This window comes from Lepidochelys kempii, chromosome 8, assembly GCF_965140265.1.
Source record: "Lepidochelys kempii isolate rLepKem1 chromosome 8, rLepKem1.hap2, whole genome shotgun sequence".
NCBI classification, from domain to species: domain Eukaryota; kingdom Metazoa; phylum Chordata; order Testudines; family Cheloniidae; genus Lepidochelys; species Lepidochelys kempii.
Genome location: NC_133263.1, coordinates 56,612,827 through 56,636,871, shown reverse-complemented (window position 1 = coordinate 56,636,871; position 24,045 = coordinate 56,612,827). Strand labels below are relative to the sequence as shown.

The 24,045-nt window shown below is 40.4% G+C and overlaps 1 protein-coding gene and 1 long non-coding RNA gene across 2 annotated transcripts in view; one reads left to right on the top strand and one right to left on the bottom strand.

The window, feature by feature from the left end:
* LOC140915966 (uncharacterized) overlaps positions 1-21,950 on the top strand; it is a 29,038-nt gene extending 7,088 nt beyond the window's left edge. The window contains exons 2-3 of the long non-coding RNA XR_012160331.1: positions 20,109-20,255; positions 20,461-21,950. This is a non-coding gene — a long non-coding RNA (uncharacterized lncRNA). The remainder of the gene's footprint in view (positions 1-20,108; positions 20,256-20,460) is intronic.
* The window catches only part of HMCN1 (hemicentin 1), a 327,054-nt gene that overhangs the window by 202,811 nt on the left and 100,198 nt on the right, over positions 1-24,045 (bottom strand). Inside the window, exons 7-10 of the mRNA XM_073356688.1 lie at positions 11,379-11,499; positions 10,530-10,793; positions 8,167-8,311; positions 2,371-2,492 (exon numbers count right to left, since the gene is read on the bottom strand). Of these exons, the coding sequence (XP_073212789.1) occupies positions 2,371-2,492; positions 8,167-8,311; positions 10,530-10,793; positions 11,379-11,499 (652 nt within the window). The remainder of the gene's footprint in view (positions 1-2,370; positions 2,493-8,166; positions 8,312-10,529; positions 10,794-11,378; positions 11,500-24,045) is intronic.

Below are 24,045 nucleotides of genomic sequence, written 5' to 3'. Positions count from 1 at the left end.
AGCAGGAGTGGACTCCAGGATTGGGGGGTGGGGCCAAGGGATTTGAAGTGCAGGAGCGGGCTACAGGTTGAGGCAGGGGTTTGGAGTGTGGGAGGGGGTGAGGGCTCTGGGCTGGGAGTGCTGGCTCTGGGCTGGGAGGGGGCACTAGGATGGGGCCAGGGATGAATGGTTTGCGATGCAGGAGGGGGCCTCAGTGCTGGGGCATGTGATTGGGTTTACCTCTGGCAGTTCCCAGTCAGCGAAGCAGCAGGGATGCTAAGGCAGGCTTCCTGCCTGTCCTGGCATCGCAGACCGCGCTGCGCCCTGGAAGAGGACAGCAGCAGGTCCGGCTCCTAGGTGGAGGCACACAGACAGCTCTGCGTGCAGCTCTCGCCCACAGGCACAACCCCCCCCAGAAAAGGTAGGGACTAGCCTGCCTTAGCCGGGCAGCACCAACGACCAGACTTTTAATGGCCTGGTCTGCGGTGCTGACCAGCACCACCATGGTTCCTTTTCGACCCGGTGTTCCAGTTGAAAACCGGACACCTGGTCACCCTAGTGCTGAGAGCCAGCCATTCAGCTCATTTAAGATCTCACAGTATGTGCACAGGCCTTGGGCTAGCTCTCTTCACAGTGGTGAATTTCTTCAAAAGCCCTGGGCACCTGGGTCTGGAGCCTTGCTTTCCCACAAGTATGGTCCCTGTGGGCTCCCCAGCAGCAGTCATTCTTATAGCCACCACCCTATCACAGATCACCCATGCAAGAGAAAGAAAGCCAGAGTTGCTTACTAAGGACTGAGTTTTGCTCCTGCACCCTGTCAATATATATACATTCACGTGTGTGTGTGTGTCTGTATGCACACACAGTCATATCTTTGGTAAGTTACTCCACCTTTTGACATGTATATATAACTTTTATCTAATGCTTGTCATCTGTAGATATCCAAGCACTTTACCAAGTAGATCAGTATCTTTACCCCATTTTACAGATGGGAAAACAGACACAAAGAGGGGAAGAGACTTGCTCTGCAACCCAGAGGCAGAGCCAAGAACAGAACCCAGGTCTTTAGAACACCAGTCCAGTGTTGCATCCACTAGGACACACTATCTCTTGTTGACCTCATGTACACATAGTACTTACCAATGTTTTGTTCAAACCTAGAACCAAATTCCTCACATTCAGTACACATGCCTTTGTTGGCCCTTTATTTAAGATGTCTGCACAAACTAACAAGCTATTTGACACTTTAAGATTTAATACTTGCAGGAAAAAACAAATGCAAATGTTTGCTTTTTCTGAAGTTGAAAATGCTGAGATCGTTCCAGTACCTTTCAGACAGCAGTTGACAAAAATGGACGATCTGTGATATACTGTCTGTCAACTTGATAAACTGAAAATACTTGAAAAGAGTAAGTTTACTTTGCTGGGAGTAAGAAAATCCAAATAATTTTGTTTCAAATATTTATGTGTAAGGATTTCAAAGTGTCTTCCTTACATCATCCCAACTGCACAGTTCAAAACAGATATAATAATTCACATTCACATAGAATCTTTCTTCCACAAGAATACCCATATGAATGATGCATAACAAGAATTGTTTCCTACAATATATTTTCTAGTGCTTTTGTTGGGCCCAGTTTTAAATGACCCAAGTAATGAGCCTTCAACCACTTATTTGGGACAATGTTCCACAATATAATGAATTTCATTATTAAGGTGTGTCTCTACATTCAACCTAATTTTTCCTTTATTTAATTTCATCTCATTATTTCTTGATAATCCTTTCAGGAATTAAAATAAAATAATAAATAATGCATAATAATTAATAATAATTAATAAACAAAAAATTCCAGATTTCCAATAAATCATTAGGAACTTGCTTTAAAACTTAAGTAGAAATTAAATTTAGGTGCAAATCTTTGCAATTTCACAGCTATCTGATTTGTGCCTACAGTCACGGAGTTAGAAGTGTAATCGCTAAGGTTTGAGACAAAAAAATATGAGTGGATTCTCTCCGGCTGCAATTTGTGCCTCCAAAAGAAATTCAGCAGCTCACATCTATTCAGGGAAGAACTTAAACATGTGCTTAAATCCCACTGACTTCATGGAAGAGTGTTAGAAAGAATTCAACGGCACTTTACTTAACACGGATGAATTTATTTAAATGCTTTATACTGGGTCCTAAATGCTTCCGTTAAGGTTTTGAAACATGATATATTGGCAACAAAAGAACATACATTAACATAAAACATTTTATTGGCATTGGATTGCCATAATTTATGCCACCCAATGTTGCTACTTTCTGTTAAGTAAAAATGACTGTATGCCAGCACTTTAGAGTTTAGTAGTCTAATTCAGAAGTCTAGTACAGAAGTAGTAAACAATATTTACCTGACACATCCAGAAATGTCTGAGCACGTCCAGTGCCCACACTGCTAATAGCAGTGCATTCATAATATCCTTCATCAGACAAGGAGATCTTGGCAATTTCCCAGTTCATGCTAGATGATTCTCTGTAAAATGATAAAGCCTCTGTAACTGCTTGAAAGAGATTAAGAGAAGGGCATTAAAGGGTCTAGTTTCCTACTGATTGGCATGTGACTCTCAGTAAGGCTAATGAAAATTTCACATATGTAGGAAAAAGCACACCCTTTTTAAATCTCTTTTGTTTATGCATTATATTACATGCAGTTTTTAGGGTCTGATTTAAATAAGAAGGTGGGAGGGGAGTGATTAGACTTTTATGAGTATTAAGAGGCATGCATTCCTTACATAATACATACATGGAGACATATGAAAAAAAAATCATGACAAGTAGTCACATCATAAAATAAAAAACTGCTGTCGCTCACTCAGCTATTTCTACTCTTGGATCAACCTCAGATTTCTTTTAAATGGAAGAAAGTACGAAATACTGTTATATTGATTATTTATCAGCAAAGTATGTACAGAATGCACCATCCCTTACAATGATGCAGACTGGTTCCCTCTACATGTGTGGGTCAGCTCCAAGGGCCAGTGCAGTGAGGGATGGAGTCTCACTCACATTTTCTGCACCTCATGCTTTGGTTTGGAGTACCTTGTGCCCACATGGAGACACACATGGAGCAATCTCTGCACTTCCCTATCTCTTGAATGAAGAGATTAGCGTGGTGAGTCTGTGTGCAGAAGGCTCTTTGACCCCAAAGTAGGACCAGGAACAAATATAGTAATTCAGCATTCTCCATGTCAGCTTACCAGCCACACACACTGAAACAAATGGAGCAGTAAGTTTAAATACAGAAAGATACAGAAAACAGTAAGTAAAGTCTGTGAGAGTTGGGTTTGGTAGAAGTTGCAGTCAGATGTGGGTAAAATAATCAAATGAACGCTCTTGAAACACCTGCTTTTGCCCATAGAACATATCACAAGTAAAGCTGCTGGTTTATAGTACCTTTGTCATTTATAATGCTATAGGGGAAAAAAGGAAGTAAAAATTTAACTACATCGTGTCACTGTGTGTGCTTCTTAAAGAAATTGTGATGTCTTCTTAAGATTCAGCAGCTACACTTTGTATGGCATGATATGGTGCAAGTATTACAATCATCTTCTAATTCTATATCCCATTGCTGACTCTGATCTGTTGTTTCAGTAAGTAAATATATCTAATGAAGACAAGACTGATCATGATGCCTTTGGGAAACACCTTCCACAATATGGGAAACCTGTGTATTAGTGTTCCCACTACCTTCGCTCTCCCTTATCTGCCCAAAATCTTGACTTAACTCCATAACATGTTTTGGGATACAGTAGGAAAAAAAGATTAGATACAAAATAAGGCCACATTTAATTTGGTATTATAGTAAAAAATTCAGTGCTTCAGCATTGTGAGGCAGTAGAATCTGTTTGCACAAAAGGTTAGGCCACAGATAACACCTGCAGAGTGATCTTGGACTTTCTGCTTATTCCCTCTGACCCCATGCTCATTACAAACTCACATATCGGAGCTGTTGTTCCAAGACATTCACCAGTGCACTGCCAGCAATGGAAACGCTAGTTACTTCTAGCAGCAAGGAGATGGTAAGAACATTTACTTAAGAGATCTGCATGCTTCTCCCAAATATAAAGTAGAATTGCTCTTCAAGGAATATATACATAACTGCATTTTTAACAATCTCGCTCCTTTTCTGTTTCCAAATTTATCTTATACATCTTAAGTTATCCTATCACAAATGCCTGTTTATTTAAAAAACTTAAACTGGCAAAGAAGTATAATATGTGCTTGCAGTATAATTTGACCAACTCCCTGCAACGTCCATGTCAGTTCTTGGTACTCAGCACCTTTCAACATCAGGCCCTGCCTTTTCTCAGATTGTTTTAATTTACTTTACTGCACATTTTACTTATTCAATTTTAAAAAAACAACAACATGTAACTTGTGGATCAAGATGCTTATTTTGTCAGTTAAGGAAATGCTAGCACACTCCATCGGACAACCTGCAAACGCCGATGGCTGAGTACCATCCTTTCTCTAAGGTGGGGTGGAGATGAGCACCTCAGGGTAAGTAGATGTGGAACCTCAATCTGCCTGTGAAGAAGTGAAAATGGACAGAATGCCTCATGGGCACAAGGGAAGCACACTGCACAGTATTCCTTGTACCTTCTGTACGTACTGTGCCTGTCTCCAGGTGCTAGCAGACATCAAGACAGTCCTTGGCCATGCCACAATCTATCTGGCTACACCACTTTGAGGTGGTACAATTATCCTAGTTGAGCTAGCCAACAACCCCATTGTACTCAGGTACTAGTGGGTCCTTGTGAAAAAATGTGGGCTAATAGGTTCTCGCATCCATTCAGGAATGTATTCTGTGTGTTTGGCTGACTAGGATACAGACTTAGCTAACTGAATCACGAACATCAGTGGCTTTACATTGCATAGCTTTTACTAAATGGGCTCAGGGCTGCATTCTTTGCTGCCAAAACTGCAAATTTCATTTTCAGTTTTCATATTCTTTGGTGATCCCATTTAACGTTTCTGTCCTATACAATACAGGGGAGATTTTCAAAAGGCACAAATGGCAGTTAGGCATTTACTTTCCATTGAAATGAGGTGCCTAATTGCCATTTGTGCCTTTGAAAGTCTTCCCCTGCATCTTTTCAAACCAAGAGTCACTTGGACAAAACATCAGACTTTTGAATGTACATTACTCTGAGTCCCTCACCACTCTATTCTCCTTCAGCTAAAATAATAGTTAATGATACCTCATACTTCCTATGTAGAAAACCATATATCTCAATGTGTTTCACAAAGATAAGTAAGCCTTATTAGTGCTACTTTTACAAATGGGAAACCGATATACCAAGAAGTAAGTGACTTGCCAACCATGTCATAGCAAGCTCTTTTGACTGCACCACAACATTAAAATTCATTGCAGTTTTAGAGATATTTCTGATTCCAGCAATATTCCGAACACTTAAAATGTGGAATAACACTAGAGCCACTAATATCTCTAGAACCAGAATTAACTTTTTAAAGCATGTCCACTGTAAATGTTTTTAACTCATATTAATCCTAATGTGATACTACAGCCAGAATACACAACTCTCATGATCAACAACATATGCAAATACATGAACCAAGCATATAAACAACCATTTAATAAACAGCTGTAGCTTGATCATCAGCAAAGTATAAAATAAAACTCATCAGATAAAGTGCAGTAGTACAGCCCAATTATACAGTTAAACCATTCATAAATAACTGAAGATCGACCAGTTCGGTAAGGAACTTCAGTACTAGTAAATCACACCAAATAGCAGCCAAAATAACCAATTAAATTGTGCATCAATGGCACCAATTCAGATATTTCGTGGGGGAACCCCTACTCATCCTCCCCTCCTCCCGCTGCAGGCATCCCAGGTCTTCCTCAGTGAGGGAGTATCCCCTCTCTTTTACCCACACAGTGCATGAGCAGTGTTGCCAGGAGCTCAGTTCTTGGTGACCCCCCAGCACTCCACGGCCCAAGAACAGATTCCCAGCGCACCAGGTCGCAGCACCACTTGGCATGGATGCCCCGCCACCAAATTTTAGTGGTACTGTGACTCTGTGTATCAGGTTGCAACACCATCCACTGAAATTTGTCCTGGCTTCCCCTCTATCTGTACAGAGGGGTGGCCGGAGCAAATTTCAGTGGCATTACAAGCATGCCTCTAGACCAGAGATGGGAAAACTACAGCCCGTGGGGGACATCCGGCCCGCAGGACTGTCCTGTCCGGCCCTTGAGCTCCCCGCTGGGGAGGCTAACCGCCAGCCCCTCCCCTGCTGACCCCCTCCCCTGCAGCCATGCTGCCACATGGGCAGCATTCTGGGCAGCGCGGCAGTGCGTTTGGCACCAGCTGGACAATGCAGCTGCCAGACATGCTGCTTTGAGTGGCATGGTAAGGGGGTGGGGAACGGGGGGGTTGGATAAGGGACAGGGAGTTCAGGGGGGCAGTCAGGGGACAGGGGGCAGCTGGATGGGGCAGGGCGGTCAGGGGGCAGGGAGCAGGGTGGATTGGATGGGGGTGGGGTCCCAGGGGGCGGTTGGGGCAGGGGTGTGGATAGGGGTCAGGGCAGTCAGGGGACAGGGAGCAGGGCACAGTTGGATGGGGCGGACGTTGGGGGGGCAGTCATGGGACAGGGAGTGGGGAGGTTGGATAGGCGTGGGAGTCCCCAGGGGCTGGTCAGGGGGTGGGGGTGTGGATAGGGGTTGGGGCAGTCAGGGAACGGGGGGGGGTTGGATAGGGGGTGGGGTCCCGGGGGGCGGTTAGGGGTAGGGGTCCCAGGAGCGGATGGTCAGGGAGAAGGAGCAGGGTGGGGTTGGATGGGTTGGGGTTTCTGAGGGGGGCAGTCAGGGGGCAGGAAGTGGGAGGGGTCGGATAGGGGGTGGGGACCAGGCTGTTTGGGGAGGCACAGCCTTCCCTACCCAGCCCTCAATAGAGTTTTGCAACCCCGATGTGGCCCTCGGGCGAAAAAGTTTGCCCACCCCCACACCAGACTGCTCCAGTAGCAGCTGTCCTGATTTAGTATAGAACCACTGCTTAAAGTTGTCAGGAAATGGCTCCCCCAGTTCCGAGGTCTAGGGAACTTTGAGAAAGTGCATAAACCTTGGGAAGGGCATCTATTGGCACCAGTGCCCCCAATTGGCACCAGTGCTGTGCATCTTGCTCAGTAGCATTTATCTTGAAGAATATTTTGTTAAGTTAATGTAATATTCAGCTCCATTCTACAGATAAGTAACATGATCACTAAAAATGCAGGTTGGTACCTGTTATGAAAAAAATAAGAAGTAAAATATGATGTTTGATCTTTAAAGTATGAAGAGAATTACAGAGCAGGAGAAGTATGTACCTAGGATGTCTAAATGGAAATAGCACCTCATAAAAAATGGGGCTGCAGAATTTTACTCTGCCAAGAATTTACAGGAGGATTTCAGAAGTTATTTGCTCTGTTATCAGGTATAGTTGCTATAGAATGTGGTCTTCATTCTTCTTCTGAAAGGTTTGGTGTTTTAAAAGAGGGGATGGTGGTTAACTGTTTTCCAGAAAATATTTTCTTAGACTTGGGGACTATTGGTTTTTTGCTTGTTTGATTACTATTTCATTGTTCCTGGATAGTTCTATACAGAAAGAGACTGTATTATTCCCTGTAACTGCAGTCTGCATGGTGGTGGTGTAGACAGCGTCCAGAGACCCTTGTGATGTATTCCGTGGAAGCTTTCCCAAAGAAGAGAATGATATAGCCCTTGGAGCATAATAAAGCAAAGCACATAGATTTCTGCTGGAACCATATGATCTCTCCACCTACAAACAGAAAATGTGTTCCCCCCATCCCCACACACACCCCAAACCCACAACAGTATACAATCTTGATTTCCTCATGCAGTTATTTGCTTGTTATTCTTTGTTATTTGCTTAAATTCTCACAACTGATCCAAAAAAATCATTAACATGGTTACAATGTAAGTTTTGTCTTACATAGGTCTGACTTCAGTGGGAGCTGAGTTAGGCCAGTCCTGAGCACTTTGGAAAATCCCACCTTAAATGGACATTCACCATTATGAACAAAGTACAATAAAAATCATCAAGAATAAAGTTACAAAAGCTGCTCTGAAGTTTAATTTTGATTTTTTTAAATGCCCAAAATTATGTTAGGGAATGACTGCTTACTTGAAGAACTGATCCATTCCCAGTTTTACTCCATTTCTGCTGAAGCGCTGAATAAAAGGTATAAGACTTTCCACATGGCAAGATATATACCCCGGCTGCAGGTAGTATCCTGGAGTTTTCTTGGGCATTATAACTTTTGGAGCATCTACAGAAAGCAAAATATTCATAAACAAGTTATTAGCAGCTACTCACCTACACTCCATTCATTGTGATTAATACATACGCTAACAATCTTTTCCTTAAAGTCCAGATTTATCAAGACACTAAGGGCTGGTCTATACTAGAAAATTAGGCTGGCTTAAGCAGATTGCTCAGGGCAGCGAAAAATGTCATGCCCTGTGCAACATACTCAAGCCAGCGTAGCCCTGGTGTAGACACAGTTAAGTCAATAGAAGAATTATTCCATCAGCCTAGCTTCCACCTCTTGGAGAGGTGGATTTACTACAGTGATGGAAGAACCCCTTCTGTCACTGTAGTAAATGTTTGTACTTTAGCACTGCAGCTGTGGTGCAGTAGCATTTCTAGTGCAGAAATGCCCTTAGCCTAGACAAGGCCAAGGTGAAGCTAAGATTTTAAGGTGTTATATTAGATCATGTTAGCTAGCACAGCCTAACCAACTTCTAAAACTCTAATCAAGACAAGGCAAGCTGTACTTTAGTATTTTTTAAGCTGGCGGAGTTAAATTGGAATCTTCAGAAGTGGTCAGTCTCTGCTTCCACTGAAGTGGTAGTACTCCCACAGATTTCAATGGGAACCAAATTAAACTCTGTCGGATTAGCGTATGCTAAAGTAAAATTTGCTTTGCATTGACTAGAGCTTTAGAAGACATTATTTAGATCAAGACAGTTTATCTAGGTAACAAGATCTAACATTGAACCTTTAAATCCTAATCAAACCTAGGACCCAGGGAGAAGCAATTCAGCACAGAATCTCAGGAGCGACAAAACAGAAAAGAAATTAAGTAAAAAATCCAGGAAGTGTGGAAAAATGTCTGTCTGGAAAATGGCAGCTCTTGAATACTTTGGAAAGTTCTTACAAGTGAAAGTAACACTACAATTTTTTTCCCACACTACTGAATGTACAGTATCTTCCTTTATTATGCAATTTTTTTTTCTCCATGGTCTTGTCTTCACTCTGGGAAAGAGTGTTTTCTTAACTCCTGTTTACTTCATGTTGAAATGTCAGTGTAGACATGGCAATGTTGAAATGTCAGTGTAGTTTCAACACTTGTTGGGCTATATCTTCATAGTAAAAAAGGTATGTTTTTACATCGAATTAGCAATCTCAGTGTAAAATCCTACCGAAGAGAAAGCACTGTCGTTTTTACTTTGATGTAGCTAATCAAAGGTGTAGTAGATAGCTAACTCGACATAAAACAAACACACACACACACCTTTTTACAGTGTAGTTATAGCCTTAGCTGGTCAAGATGAAACCATAAACTCCTCCTTAGGGTTAACCTCAGTCAGCTAACACCAATTAAAACTCCAACTTGCCTTGTCTACACAAGGATTATATTCATGTTAAGAACACACGTTTATTGCTAGCACATTTCTGGATGTGTCTATATTAGAGTTTTTACTGGCCTTTGCAAATGCGTTAACTACCTAACAATTAACTCTAGGTTAAAAACTCTAGAGAAGACAAGCCCAATAAGGGCCTGATCCTTAAGCATGCTGAGTAGCTACTGAGGGTCCTTGGCTCCTATTGGTCTGAATGGGATCTGAGGGGCCCAAGCATCTATCAGGTGGTTTGCAGCACTTTTCGGGATCAGGCCCTGAATATGCTTTCCTTGCTAGTTCTGGCTCTATAGCAACAACTGCTAGTAGTGGCAGCTTTATTTCTTAATTCCCTCACACCTATTTCTATAATGAGAAATTTTTACCTAGAAAATAGAAATGAAATTAAGTCAATAAAATATTGTGTAGAAAAAGTTTTCTTTAAAAATTGGCAGTTCTTGAATAGTTTGGCAAGCTCTTAAATGTGAAAGTAGAACACAATTTCCCCCACACACTACTGTACATACAGTATCTTCCTCTATTATTCAAATGTTTTCTCTCCATGACCTTGTCTTCCCTCTGGGAAAATTCATGTTAAAATTTCAGTGTAGACAAGGCAAGCTGTAGTTTCAACACTTGCTAAATTACTTTACAAGAAATTCAATATCTGACTAAAATTCTCCTTAGTAGATCCTCCAAGATGCTCAGATTGCTTTGTATCAACTTGAAAGTTTTGTAGGCAATGGGGTAAGACAAGTTTTCCTCATTATATGGGCAAGTAGAAAAAAAACATAAGTCATCCATTCCATTAATTCAGGCATAATAAATGTTCACTCAAGTAAAATAAAATAAAATAAATCTTACCAGGAACAATACTAGAAAATGAAACACTTGACACTCTCTGGAAGAGATAATCATCCTTGTCATATCCCATTATTTTAACAAAAAAGGCTTCGTTTGGTGGGATGAAGTCAGTAATATTCCATATTCCATAGGGTTTTCGATCAGGATAGTATTTCACAGGCATTGTCTTAAGAAGCTCCCCTGTGATACTCAGAAGTTCTAGACGGTCAACTCTCGCTGGAAGAGAGATCCCTGTTGTATTCAACAGCACATAGGTAGGTATTCCTATGAAAACAGAAATATATTGTAAGTGTTAACAAAACATAAGAAAAGGTTAAACTCTATAGATGTGTGTCTTCAGCTCCTGAGTAAATGCACACAATTCAGTTTAAAGCACTCTCTACCAGCTGTTAAGAAACACAAAACAGTGTGTTAGCATTGATAACATGATGTGCTTTATTTAGGATTCAGTTACTAATTTCCAACAGGTGCTTATAAAGCTGCTTCATTAACTCCTTTCCCCCCCCCCCCCCGTCGAGGGGCCAAATTGAAACATTTTACAGTCTCTAAAAGTAAAAGAAGGGAAGTTGTAACTCTGAGCCATACCAGAAATAAAAACATTGGGATTTATAAGACATAAAAACTCTAATACACAAGCGTAGCATAGTATCATGGGGCACAACAGGTAATGACATCATGAATGGAATTAATGACAGGGCATGGCTCCCTTCGGAACCTCTCAATGATGGTCTGAGTTTCAGCAGAGGCCTAATTATAGAGAACAACATAAAGTATATATTTCTTCCCTAGGGACTAAGCATACGGCCTCCCCAAACAATTAAATACAGTAGAAACAGAGCACAAACTGACCTTGCACTGGTCTGCTGGATGCTTTTTTGAAGTCTAGGGTTGGCTTTCTAGAAAAACCAGCTCGAAAATCAATAGTACTGAGACCTGTTATACGAACAGAGTGCCTTCCACTGCTGGATGTCTGAAAAATATTGAATTGAAACACTGTTGGAGCAATTTGCACTTCAAGCTTTGCAGTCCTTTGTAGTATTCATTGAGCTCACTAGACTTTAAGTATCACGAAAAATGGAGTAAGAAGATATCAGATGTTATAAACAAAATGAACCATTTAAAAGCCTTTGTTCTAGATAATAAACCCTTCTGAATTTAGTACTTGTGAAAAGAAAGACTGAATGAAAGCAATATGCCTGTAGGGCATATTATGGTGGGCATCCACATGAGGCCAAATATTGCTGGACATAGTTGCATGACTCCAATGGGGGGACGTGTTTGAGCAAAGCAATCAAGATTAGACAGTTATAAAGTATACAGGTAATTTTGTAAAGCAAAAAACAAACAAACAAACAAACAGAAGATAGCAAAAGATTAGTATAAATTAGTGTAAATAATGTCTCATAATTCATGGGTTTACTTCCTCTATCAAGAAAACATATTTACCCTTGTATTTTCATTAGACAATAAATGCTCTTTTTAGACAAACGTCACTCAAGTTTTAGCAATGAAGCAGATAAAAACATCATGGACATTGAATATCCAATAATTATATGAATAAGAAGTGTACATCAGCTGATATTATATATTAAAAGCTAAATTCTGGCTTTTACAGCCACAGGCATTCTGACTGAGTCAACCAGAACCATTCTGAAACCCTAGCAGAGCGCAACCCAGAGCAGAAGTTCCAACAACTTACAAAGTGTTGCACCATGAGGCCCTTAAACCATTCAGAAAAAGACTGGCTCATGTCAAAGGCCCCAGTCCTGCCCTGATCCTATTCCAGCCCATTTGGGGTATCTAGCAGCACTGTATGCCAGGAAGGAAAGGTAGTGATTTCCAAAGAACACAAGAGGCCAGGGCTCTTTGCATTCACCCACTCTGCGTACACACTGTGCCTTGTTGCTTATGGAACTACCTTTTAAATTTTTTAATCAAGAAAAATCTATGAACTATTTCACATAGAAAGAGTACAAAAAGATTGCACAGGAGGCAAAGATTGATAAAGGGTTCATTACGCTATGATTAAACTTTAATATGCAAAGTCTTCTCTAAACTTCATGCATAGAGAATGCAGCCTGAAATGTACATTTTTATCTACAAAGTAAATTCTCTATTAAATCTCCTCATGCCATTGGGAGTACAGATTGAGAGGAATTATTTTATCTAGTCATAAATCTATAATTTCTTAGATCTAGTGAAAACTCTGCTCATGATTATTTTTAGATGAAGCAGTTGTTTATCATAACTGGCTGCCTGGACAATCAGCCATCTAGGCACTATGACAAATTGGTGTCTGTCTTACTGGAATGACCACTATTTATTTCTATTAGTTAGCTTTTCATCTCAGAAAATCACTATGTAAAGTCTTTTTAATATAAACCAGCTGTTAACAATATTAAAGGATACAAAGTAATATTAAATGCAATATCAAATAACTTCTGTTATCAAGAGTTAATTGGCTGTTAAATGTTCATTGGACAAATGTAGTAACAAAGTTTTCTTTTCGTAGTTTTATACGACATCTGTATAAGACATTTATAGCACAATTAAAATTTTTGAAAAGCTTTCCCTGACTTCTTCAGATGCTGTAAAATCTTAATGCAAGCAAAACAGGCCAAGGATCAGAACTCAGTGAACTATTCATAACAAATAATACATCTGACGAATATTTCTGTTAGTAAATTATCCAGATACTTGAGTATTAGTGACATTGATTATTACTAAAAATGGTTTTAAAACACTGTTATTTTTAGTAATAACCTTTTTTATTATTGTACAGCCTAGAGGCCTTAATCAGGATCTTCGCCCCATTGTGCTAAGTGTTGTACAAACATCTAGGAACAAACTTAACCCTGTTGGATTGTTTTCAAACTATGTTTTTTTGTCTATTTGTGTTGCATGATGGGTCACTGAAGTCACATATTAACTTTTTGCTCCTTGATTGGATGGCTGAATGTTTTATAAATAGAAGGAAGGAAATCAAAAAGATGTAAAGACAGCTGCATAAGCATTTGCTATGTGAAATTTTGTGCAAACACGTACTCATCACACAAACCATTTGCAAGACTTGGAACATTCCAGGAACAAACAAAAAAACAAAAAAAAAAATAATTCAAAATGTATGTAGGTGATGAATAAAGAGGTATTTTTATTTAAATTAAGAAATATGGTGTCAAACAGCTTTTTGATTTTTATATAATTTGTTCCATGCAAGCTGAGAAAATTCAAACCACCATAGCTAGCAGATGCGGGAGAGGGTGTGCTAATTGTAAGATAAAAGAAAAGGAGGACTTGTGGCACCTTAGAGACTAACCAATTTATTAGAGCATAAGCTTTAGGGTTGCATCTGAGGAAGTGAGCTGTAGCTCACGAAAGCTTATGCTCTAATAAATTGGTTAGTCTCTAAGGTGCCACAAGTACTCCTTTTCTTTTTGTGAATACAGACTAACACGGCTGTTACTCTGAAATTGTAAGATACTATTTACATATTGTTATTTACAGGTTACTGTAGAGACATCAATTTTGCATTAAAAGTAGATTTCAAAGGATGTGTTCATTAAATGGGATTTTTTTCAGGCTTTATCATTATACTCCATCTAAACAGCCGGATTTGGCTTGGAGGCTGTAAATGGGTAATTATAATGGCCATTTAAGAACTCTCTTGTTCACAATAATTACAAGCCTTTCTATTGACTCCTTTTTTCTTCTTTGGCCTTGTGTGAACAGCCATTTAACCTAAGTCAGCAGGAAGCTTCTGCAACATCCTCCAACAGAAAAACTGTAAGGCCTTTTTGATTCACAATTCCTGCCTTGTAGGAAAACAAAACAGTGCTTAAGGATATCTCATTGCTGTCTCTTCTCAATAGGATTGCCTCCTTCTATGCCTTGCTGACAAGCCTTTTTATCGTAACAGGTCTGTAATTGTGTTAATGGCCTGTAACTTGTTACCAGCAAGACCTTAAGGAGTAATTAGATACAATCACCTACCAAAGCTTCTATTATGGAGCTAGTAAATAAAGATTACAAGTTATTTCCAAGCCAACCTGCGGAAACAGTACCTTTAAAGTATAGTTTGAAGCACTGACTTCATCTTTGATCTGTGTTGGAAGGCTTTTGTTAACCAAAGCGATACACCATGTATATTGAAATATCTATTTTATTATGGGATAGACTGTAGCTTTTAAGACCTGTCCCAGGATGGGGGAAGGAGGGCAGCAGGACCCCCTAGAGAAATTTTGGTTCTCTGCCAGCATTTCTCCTTAGTGCCCAGAAAATACATACTGCACTGGCAGCCCAACCACCTTGAAAGAGCACCCTTCAGCAGGTCAGTTCTGTTGACTGATGCAGAGTGGAAGAAGGAGCCAGGGACTTGTCCTCATACCATCTTCTCATTGGAACGAAGGCAAGTGCTGCCATTAGCATCTGCCAGGAGCATTGTGTGCATTCTTCATCAGGGCTGTGGCAGGATGGAATCTCCTTGTTTAAACATACATGTATCCACTTAATTGGCACTCCGACAAACAGAATATTTGCTTAACTGGCATGACTGGAGACAACTAGCCTTGGTACAATGCAATTCTATTTACTCTAGCCTCTGATTTATGGCCACACTTAGGACTTGTCTATACACAGGACTTGCACCGATTCAATTAACCATTGATGAACCTATCCTCCATGAATTTATCTAATTCTTTTTTTAACCCAGTTATACTTTTGGCCTTCACAACATCTCCTGGCAATGAGTTCCACAGGTTAACAGTGCATTGTGTAAAGAAGTACTTCCTTATGTTTGTTTTAAACCGGATGCCAATTAATTTCATTGGGTGACCCTTGGTTCTTGGGTTATGTGAAGGGGTAATAACACTTCCTTATTCACTTTCTCTATACCATTCATGGTTTTATAGACCTTTATCCTATCACCCCTTAGTCATCTCTTTTCTAAGCTGAACAGTCCCAATGTTTTTAATCTCTCCTGGTATGGAACCTGTTCCACACCCTCAAACATTTTGTTGCCCTTCTCTCTGTAACTTTTCCAAGTCTAACATATCTTTTTTGACATAAGGCAATCAGAACTGCACAAAGTATTCAAGGTGTGGGTGAACCAGGGATTCATATAGTAGCATTATGATATTTTCTGTCTTATCGTCTCTTCCTTTCCTAATGGTTCCTAACATGTCAGCTTTTTTGACTGCTGCTGCACACTGAACAGATGTTTAAAGCATATGTTTTCAGAGAAGTATCCACAATGATTCCAAGATCTTTCTTGAGTGGTAACAGCTAATTTAGACCCCCATCATTTTGTACGTATAGTTGGAATTATATTTTCTAATGTGCATTACTTAGCATTTATCAATATTGAATTTCAGCTGCCATTTTGTTGCCCAGTTACCCAGTTTTGTGAGATCCCTTTGTAATTCTTTGCAGCCAGCTCTGGATTTGAGTAATTTTGTATCATCTGTAAAACGTTACCACCTTACTGTTTACCCTCTTCCAGATCATTTTTGAGTATGTTGAACAGCACAGGCCCCAATACAGATCCTTGGGGGACAATGCTATTTACCTTTTTTCCACAGTGAAAACTAACAATTTATTCCTACCCTTTGTTTCCTGTCTTTTAACCAGTTTCTGATGCACGAGGGGACCTTCCTTCTTATCCCATGACTGCTTACTTTGCTTAAGAGCCTTTGTTATGGGACCTTGTCAAAATCTTTCTGAAAATTTAAATACCTTATATCAGCTGGATTACCGTTGCTCACATGTTTGTTGATCCCCTCAAAGAATTCTAAAAAGAAAAGGAGTACTTGTGGCACCTTAGAGACTAACCAATTTATTTGAGCATAAGCTTTCGTGTAGCTCACGAAAGCTTATGCTCAAATAAATTGGTTAGTCTCTAAGGTGCCACAAGTACTCCTTTTCTTTTTGCGAATACAGACTAACACGGCTGTTACTCTGAAAAGAATTCTAATAGATTGGTGAGGCATGACATACTTTTGCAAAACCCATGTTGACTCTTCCCCATCAAATCATGTTCATTTATGTGTCTGGTAGTTTCAACCAACATGCCTGGTTCTGAAATTAGGCTTACTGGCCTGTGATTGCCAGGATCTATTCTGGAGACTTTTTAAAAAATTGGAGTTACATTAGCTATCTTCTAGTCATCTGGTACAGAGGCTGATTTAAATGATGGGTGACATATCACATTTAGCGTATGTAGTTCTTCAGTTTCATATCTCAGTTTCTTCAGAACTCTTGGGTGAATACCATCTGGTCCTGGTGACTTATTACTGTTTATCTATTTGTTCCAAACCCTCTTCTATTGACACTGCAATCTGGGACACTTTCTCAGATTTGTCACCTAAAAAGAATGGCTCAGGTGTGGGACTCTCCCGCACATCCTCTGCAGTGAGACCAAAGCAAAGAATTAATTTAGCTTCTTCGCAACTGCTATGTCTTCCTTGAGTGCTCATTTAGTACCTTGATCGTCCAGTGGCCCACTGATTGATTGACAGGCTTCCTGCTTCTGATGTATTTCAAAAAATAATTGTGTGTTAGTTTTTGTGTCTTTTGCTAGTTGCTCTTCAAATTATACTTTGACACTTGACTTGATAGAGTTTATGCTCCTTTTGATTTTCCTCATTAGGATTTGATTTCCAATTTTTTCCCTCTAGCTGCCTCTTTTCCTCTGCTGTTAGCCATGCTGGCATTTTTAGGGTCCCTAACCCTAACCCTAAGTATACCTTTATTTTGAGCCTTTATTATGGCATTTTTAATAGTTTCCATGCAGTCTGTAGGCATTTCATCCTTGCGACTGTTCCTTTTAATATCTGTTTAAACTAGCTTCCTCATTTTTGTGTAGGTCCCCTTTCTGAAGTGAAATGCTACTGTGGTTAAATGCTACTTTGGTATTTCCTCCCTACAACTACGTTAAATTTAATTACATTATGGTTGCCATTATTGAGCAGTTGAACTATATTTACTTCTTGGACCATATCTTGTGCTCCACTTAGAACTAGATCAGGAATTGACTCTCCCCTTGTAGGTTCCATGACTAGCTGCTCCAATATACAGTTATTAATGGTGTCTAGACATTTTGTCTCTGCATCCTGTCCTGAGTTGACATATACTCAGTCAATATGGGCTTATTTGAAATCACCCATTATTATTCGGTTTTCTGTTTTTGTAATCTCTCTAATGTTCCTTGGCATTTTACAATGCCACTATTTTACAATGTCACTATCATGGACAGGTGGTCAGTGGTATATTGTTCGAGCATAGAATTTCTAACCATGGAGATTTTATGGTACAATTTGATTCTTTTAAGGATTTTTACTATATTTGACTCTATGCTTTCTTTCATGTATAGTGCCACTCGTCCTCTAGTGTGACCTACTCTGTTATTCCTATATATTTTGTACTCTGGTATTACCATGTCCCATTGATTATTATTGTTTCATCAAGTTTCTGTGATGCCTATTATATCAATATCTTCATTTTTACCAGGCACTCAAGTTCACACATCTTAGTATTGATTTATCTAGCATCTGTATACAAGCATTAATAAAATTTAACAATATTTCTCCCTGTCAGTCAGAATAAAGTCTAAAATGGCTGTCCCCCTGGTTACCTCTTCCATCTTCTGAAACAAGAAGTTGTCCACAACAGATTTCAAGAACTTACTGGACATTTTGTGTTTTGCTGCATTACTTTTCCAATAGATGTCTGGGAAGTTAAAGTCCCCATTACTACCAGTTCCTGAGTTTTGGATAACACCTTTTACCTTGATTTAGCTAGTTCAGGACAAATTAATTAAATGTGCTAACCTGAGTATACAGTATGTGAAGGTAGTTGATAGGTCAGAGTTAGCTAACGTGCTAATCCCAACACAACCTTAACCACTTGTTCTAATCTACACATACACACTTAGGCTTGTCTACACACTGAAATTACACTGTTTTAACTACTAAATTCATGCCTTTAGCTTAAGCAGTTCAACTTTATGCATAGACCAGGCCTTACAGTAGTTACTAGATGTAAAGAAATGGTTACTCACCCTGTGCAGTAACTATGGTTCTTCAAGATGCGTGTCCCTGTGGGTGCTCCACGCTCAGTGCGCTTGTGCCCACTGCACCTTTGATCGGAGATCCATTCGGCCTGTGCATGCGTTAATGAATCTCATGCTCTGTGCTCTTATATAGCACTGGGTAGGCGAACCATCCTCAGTTCGTTCTCTACCACAAAACTCCATAGCAGAGAACTCTGAAGTAGAGAGGAAGGAGGGCGGGTAGTGGAGCACCCACTGGGACACATATCTCAAAGAACAACAGTTACTGCACAGGGTGAGTAACCATTTCTTCTTCTTTGAGTAGTGTCCCTATAGGTGGTCCCCTCTAGGTGACTTCCAAGCAGCTCTCTTTAAGGAGGAGCGGGCTTTGGAGTCCAGTATTAAAGAAAGTATAGCTGAGCTCAACGCAGCACCAAAAGCTGAGCCGTGAGTTATTGCACAGTGCTCAGCAAAGGTATGTATAAAGGTCCACATCACAGCTCTACATAGTTCAATGATGGGAACATTTTTAAGAAAGGCTGGAGAAATGGAAATAAATCTTGTAGAGCGAGTTTGTATGTCTGAGGGTGCTTGGAGATTATAAGATTGGTAGCAACAACTAATGCAGTCAGATATCCACTTGGAAAGTCTATTTACAGATCTGTCTGCAATCGAAACAAATAATTTAGTCTTTCTGAAAAGTTTAGTCTGGTCAAAATAGAAGGTCATAGCTCTTCTGATATGAAGTGTGTGTAACAATTCCTCCTCTTTATCTAGGTGAGGTTTAGGATGGAAGATTGGAAGGTGAACTGGTTGGTTAATATGGAACTTGGAAGATATCTTTTGTAAAAACTTGGGGTGTGGTCATAATGTAACCTTGTCTTTAAAAAAATATTGTGAAAGGAGAGTATGCCATAAGAACCTCTATTTCTCCAACTTGTTGAGCTCCCATGATAGCTATCAGAAATGCTGTCTTCATCGACAAATGGAGGAGTGAGCAGGGAGCCATCAGTTCAAATGGAGATTTTATAAGATGTTTAAGAACCAGATTGAGATCCCAATCCAGAGTGGGACATTTGACTGGTGGAAAGAGATTTCCAAGTCCTGCCTGAGGAACCTCATCCTCATTGGGTTGAGGAATACAGAATAACCTTTTATTAGAGAATCTTCTTCTGAGCATATATGCAACGTGCCTCAAGTGGCACATGACCAAAATTCATCACCAAATTTGCTCCACTGGTTGGATTGTTAGCTTCCCCAGCTTGGGCTGTGTACTGACAGGAAATGCGATGTGAACACTGATCCATGAATGGAAAGCTGTGATGGCTGAGAGGTGAACTCTAATGGAACTCAGAGACAGCCCTGAGTTTTTTATTTCTAGAATGTAGTCAAGTATATCTGATAACTATCAGGCTGTAGGTGGAATGTGTTTGAGATCACACCAGCAGGCAAATCTTGTCCATTTTTGTAAGTAAGTGTAGTGTGTAGATTGTTTTCTGCTCCGTAATAGCACTCTTTTTACTTCCTCTAAACAGGTCATCTCTAATCCTGTGAACCATCAACCAGCCTGCTTTGGGCCCAAGAACCCTAAGATTGGGGTGAAGGATCTTCCTACCTTCCTGGGAAAGGAGATGAGGAGTGGCCTGGAGAGTGATCAGTGAGTGTATGGCCAGCTGAATCAGGTAAGGAAACCAAGTTTGTCTGAGACATATCAGGACTCTTATGTCCATACAAGGTCAGAACAAAGGTCCATCTAGCCTAGTATCCTGTCTTCTGACAGTGGCCAATACCAGGTGCTTCAGAGGGAATGAACAGAACAGGTAATCGTCAAGTGATCCACTCAGCCATTATAACAATTCTGGCTTTGTCCTTTTTTATTTTAAATAGAACTTTGGATATTACAAGAGTTGGGGGATGGACGCGTACAGACCACTGCTGGTGCAAGCCATCCCCCAAGGATCGGTGACCCAGCCTGCCTCTGGAGCAGAATTGGTTGCATTTCTTGTTTACCATCATGGTGAACAGATCTATTTGAGGAGTGCCCTGTGCCAGAATATGTAGGCAAGTATGATAGAATCTATCTCCCACTCATGGTCTTGAGAGAAGTGCCTGCTGAGTGTGTCCATGGTCACATTCTAAATTCCTGGGAGGTAAGCTGCTAAAATGACAATCTGACTGCATATGCATCAGTTCCAAAGCTTGACAGCCTTGGTGCAAAGGGGGGGGGATCTTGCCCCTCCTTGTTGTTTGATACAGAACATGCATGACATGCTGTCTCTCATGACCTTTATGTGTTTGCCCCTGATTAGTGGTAGAAACTGGACATGGGCGTATCTGTCTGCCCTGAGTTCCAGGAGGTTGATGTGCAGAGTGGTTTTCTGAAGCATCCACCTGCCCTGCGCCATGTGGGTGTCTAGATGCACTCCCCACCTGTGACATTATCTGATTAAAATATGACCATGTAGATCATTGTTGCTACCACTGTTATATAATTACAACAAATCTTGTACAAAGTATGTCAAGTAAAGTGTCTATGGAAAGGTTATGATTTGCTGAATATGATTATGCTATTGGTATGCATGTATCATGTTTGTATTTGTAGTTATGAGTATTGGCTTTATACCTGTCTGATGTTATTGGCATAAACTGTGACCGTATAGATCATTGTTGCAACCAGGGTTCTATGGTTGCACCAGGTCTTGTACAGAGGAGGTCAAGTGGGATGTCTATGGAAAGGTTGTAGTTGGCTGGTTATGATTATGCTGTCTGTATGTGTGTATCACTTCTGCATTTCAAGTTATGAATATTGGCTACGTACTTGTATCTCAATGTGTTTGATTCTAAGTAGCCTCAGTGAAGCATTTGGTCAACTTCTTGAGAAAGGACTATTCTCAGTAAGTGCCCAATCAAGAAACAATTAACTGATAATGGACTTTGGGAGACACCTATCCACATCTGAGCTTTCCTGGGAATGTTCAAACTAACATGTAAACAATGGTGTCAGCCTGCAAACAGCTGAATCATTCATGGACATGTGACTTGCCCAGGTGGCTACAAACTCCATCTTGTTGCTGTGACTTTGCACAGAAGAACAAAGGGGTTTTCACCCACGAGAGAGAGAATATAAAAGGCCCTGGAAGCCTCTCCATTTTGTCTTCAGCTGGCTTAAGAGATGGCCTCTCCACCCCCAAGAGATGCCTGAAAGAAACTGGAACAAAGGACAATAACTACAGGGGTGTGAGTGATTGCTGGACCCAGACTAGGAAGGAGTCCAGTCTTTGAAAGAAGCTGACTGGAACATCTCTAAGGGTGAGATTTACCTATATGCAGTTTCTTCATGTATTTGGCTTAGACTTACATGTGTTGTTTCATTTTGCTTGGTAACTTACTTTGTTCTATCTGTTATTACTTGGAACCACTTAAATCGTACTTTTTATACTTAATAAAATCACTTTTTGCTTATTAATTAATCCAGAGTAAGTAATTAACACCTGGGGGAGCAAACAGCTGTGCATATCTCTCTATCAGTGTTATAGAGGGTGCACAATTTATGAGTTTACTCTGTATAAGCTTTATATAGAGTAAAATGGATTTATTTGGGGTTTGGACCCCATTGGGAACTGGGTATCTGGGTGCTGGAGACAGGAGCACTTCTTAAAGTCTGCGGCTTTGGGGGACATGGTTCAGACCTGGGTCTGTGTTTTCAGCAGACTGACTCAATAAGGCAGGGTTCTGAAATCCCAAGCTGGCAGGGAAAACGGGCTCAGAGGTCATTTCAGCACATCAGGTGGCAGTCCCAAGGGGGTCTCTGTGACCAAACCCATCACAACCTGTATTTCAAATATGTTTGCTCCTGTGGTAACACTCACAAGGTATTTAGCCTGCACATCTTGAAGAGACTATTCAAGCTAAGTGGCCCATCAAGGAACACTTAACTCACAATAGACCATGGAAGACGCCCATCCATGCCTGATGGACTTTCATGTGAACAACTAGAGTATGGCAAATGGTTCTGCTGTGACTAAGCGAAATCCTGCATGGACATGTGACTTGCCCATGTGACCCCAAACACCATTTTGCTACCTGTAATTTTCCACTAGCTGTGCTGAGGGCTTTGTTTGAAACAATAGATTTCCCTCCACATGGCAGAAGCTATAAAAGGCCCTGGAATCATCTCCATTTTGTCTCTTTCCTGCTCAAACCTCTGGACTATGAACTTATACTAATGGAAGCATTCTAACCAAGGGACTGAGGACCTTCCAATGATTTGGAAGCAACCAGTGACTTAACAAGCCAGCAGTTTATTCCATCACTGCTACAAAGCCTGATCCAAGAACTTTGCAAATATTGTGTGTATTTGATTCCTTTAACGAATTTTAACTCTCACCTTTCTTTTCTTTTTTTTTTTTTATAAATAAAACTTTAGATTCTAGATACTAAAGGATTGGCAACAGCGTAATTATTGGGTAAGATCTGAGTTGTATATTGACCTGGGTGTGTGGCTGGTCCTTTGGGATCAGAAGAACCTTTTATTTGATTAAATTGGTTTTAAAGAACCACTCATCTTTAAATCTAATGTTTTTGGTGGAGATACAAGGACTGGAATACCTAAGGAAACTGCAGTTCTGACTTCTTGTTAGCCAGTGTGGTGAAACAGAAGTTTACTTTTTTTGCTGGTTTGGTATATCTTAAGGGAGAATAACCACCAGTTTTGGGATGTGTTTGCCCTATTTCTCAGCAGTTTGTCCTGAATTTGGTATTCTCAGTTGTGACCCACAAAGGCACAGCTACACCAGCCCAACAGTGATATATCTGTTGTTATGATAACTGCTGGGAGAAGGACAGGTGAAAGGGACTCCCCCACAAACATTGTGAGGGTATTTCCACCAATTGAGAGATTCCTTTATGAAGATGGGTATGGAAAGTAGTGTAGTTAGACTGTCTCTTCTGTGACTAAACAGTCCTGAGCCACCCCCAAGGGCATCACTTTTGCAGTCTTGTATGGTCTATAATGAAAGTAGCAGCTGCCATATGCCCCAACAGCTGAAGATAGCTCTTGACTGGGAATTTGAGAAGTGATCTGGATTGTATTGACTATGTTGGATAGGGCCATGAATCTGTGAATTGGGAGGTAGGCTCTTGCCACCCTCGAATCAAGATGAGCTCCTACGAATTCTAACTTTTGCAAAGGGGTTAAGGTGGATTTTTTGAATGTTCAATTGCAGGTCCAATTTGAGAAAGAGGTCTATGGCTTTGCAAGTTGCCCATGAAGTTACATCCAGGGAGCAACCTTTCAGAGGCCAACAGTCTAGGTAAAGGAATACCAGAATTCCTTTGCTGTGGAGATGTGATGCTACTACTGACATAATCTTTGAAAAGGCCCTTGGGGCAGATGTTTGGACAAAAGAGAGCACCCTGTACTGAAAGTGGTCCTGATGGACAGTAAAACTTAGGAACCTTTTGTGGGATGGG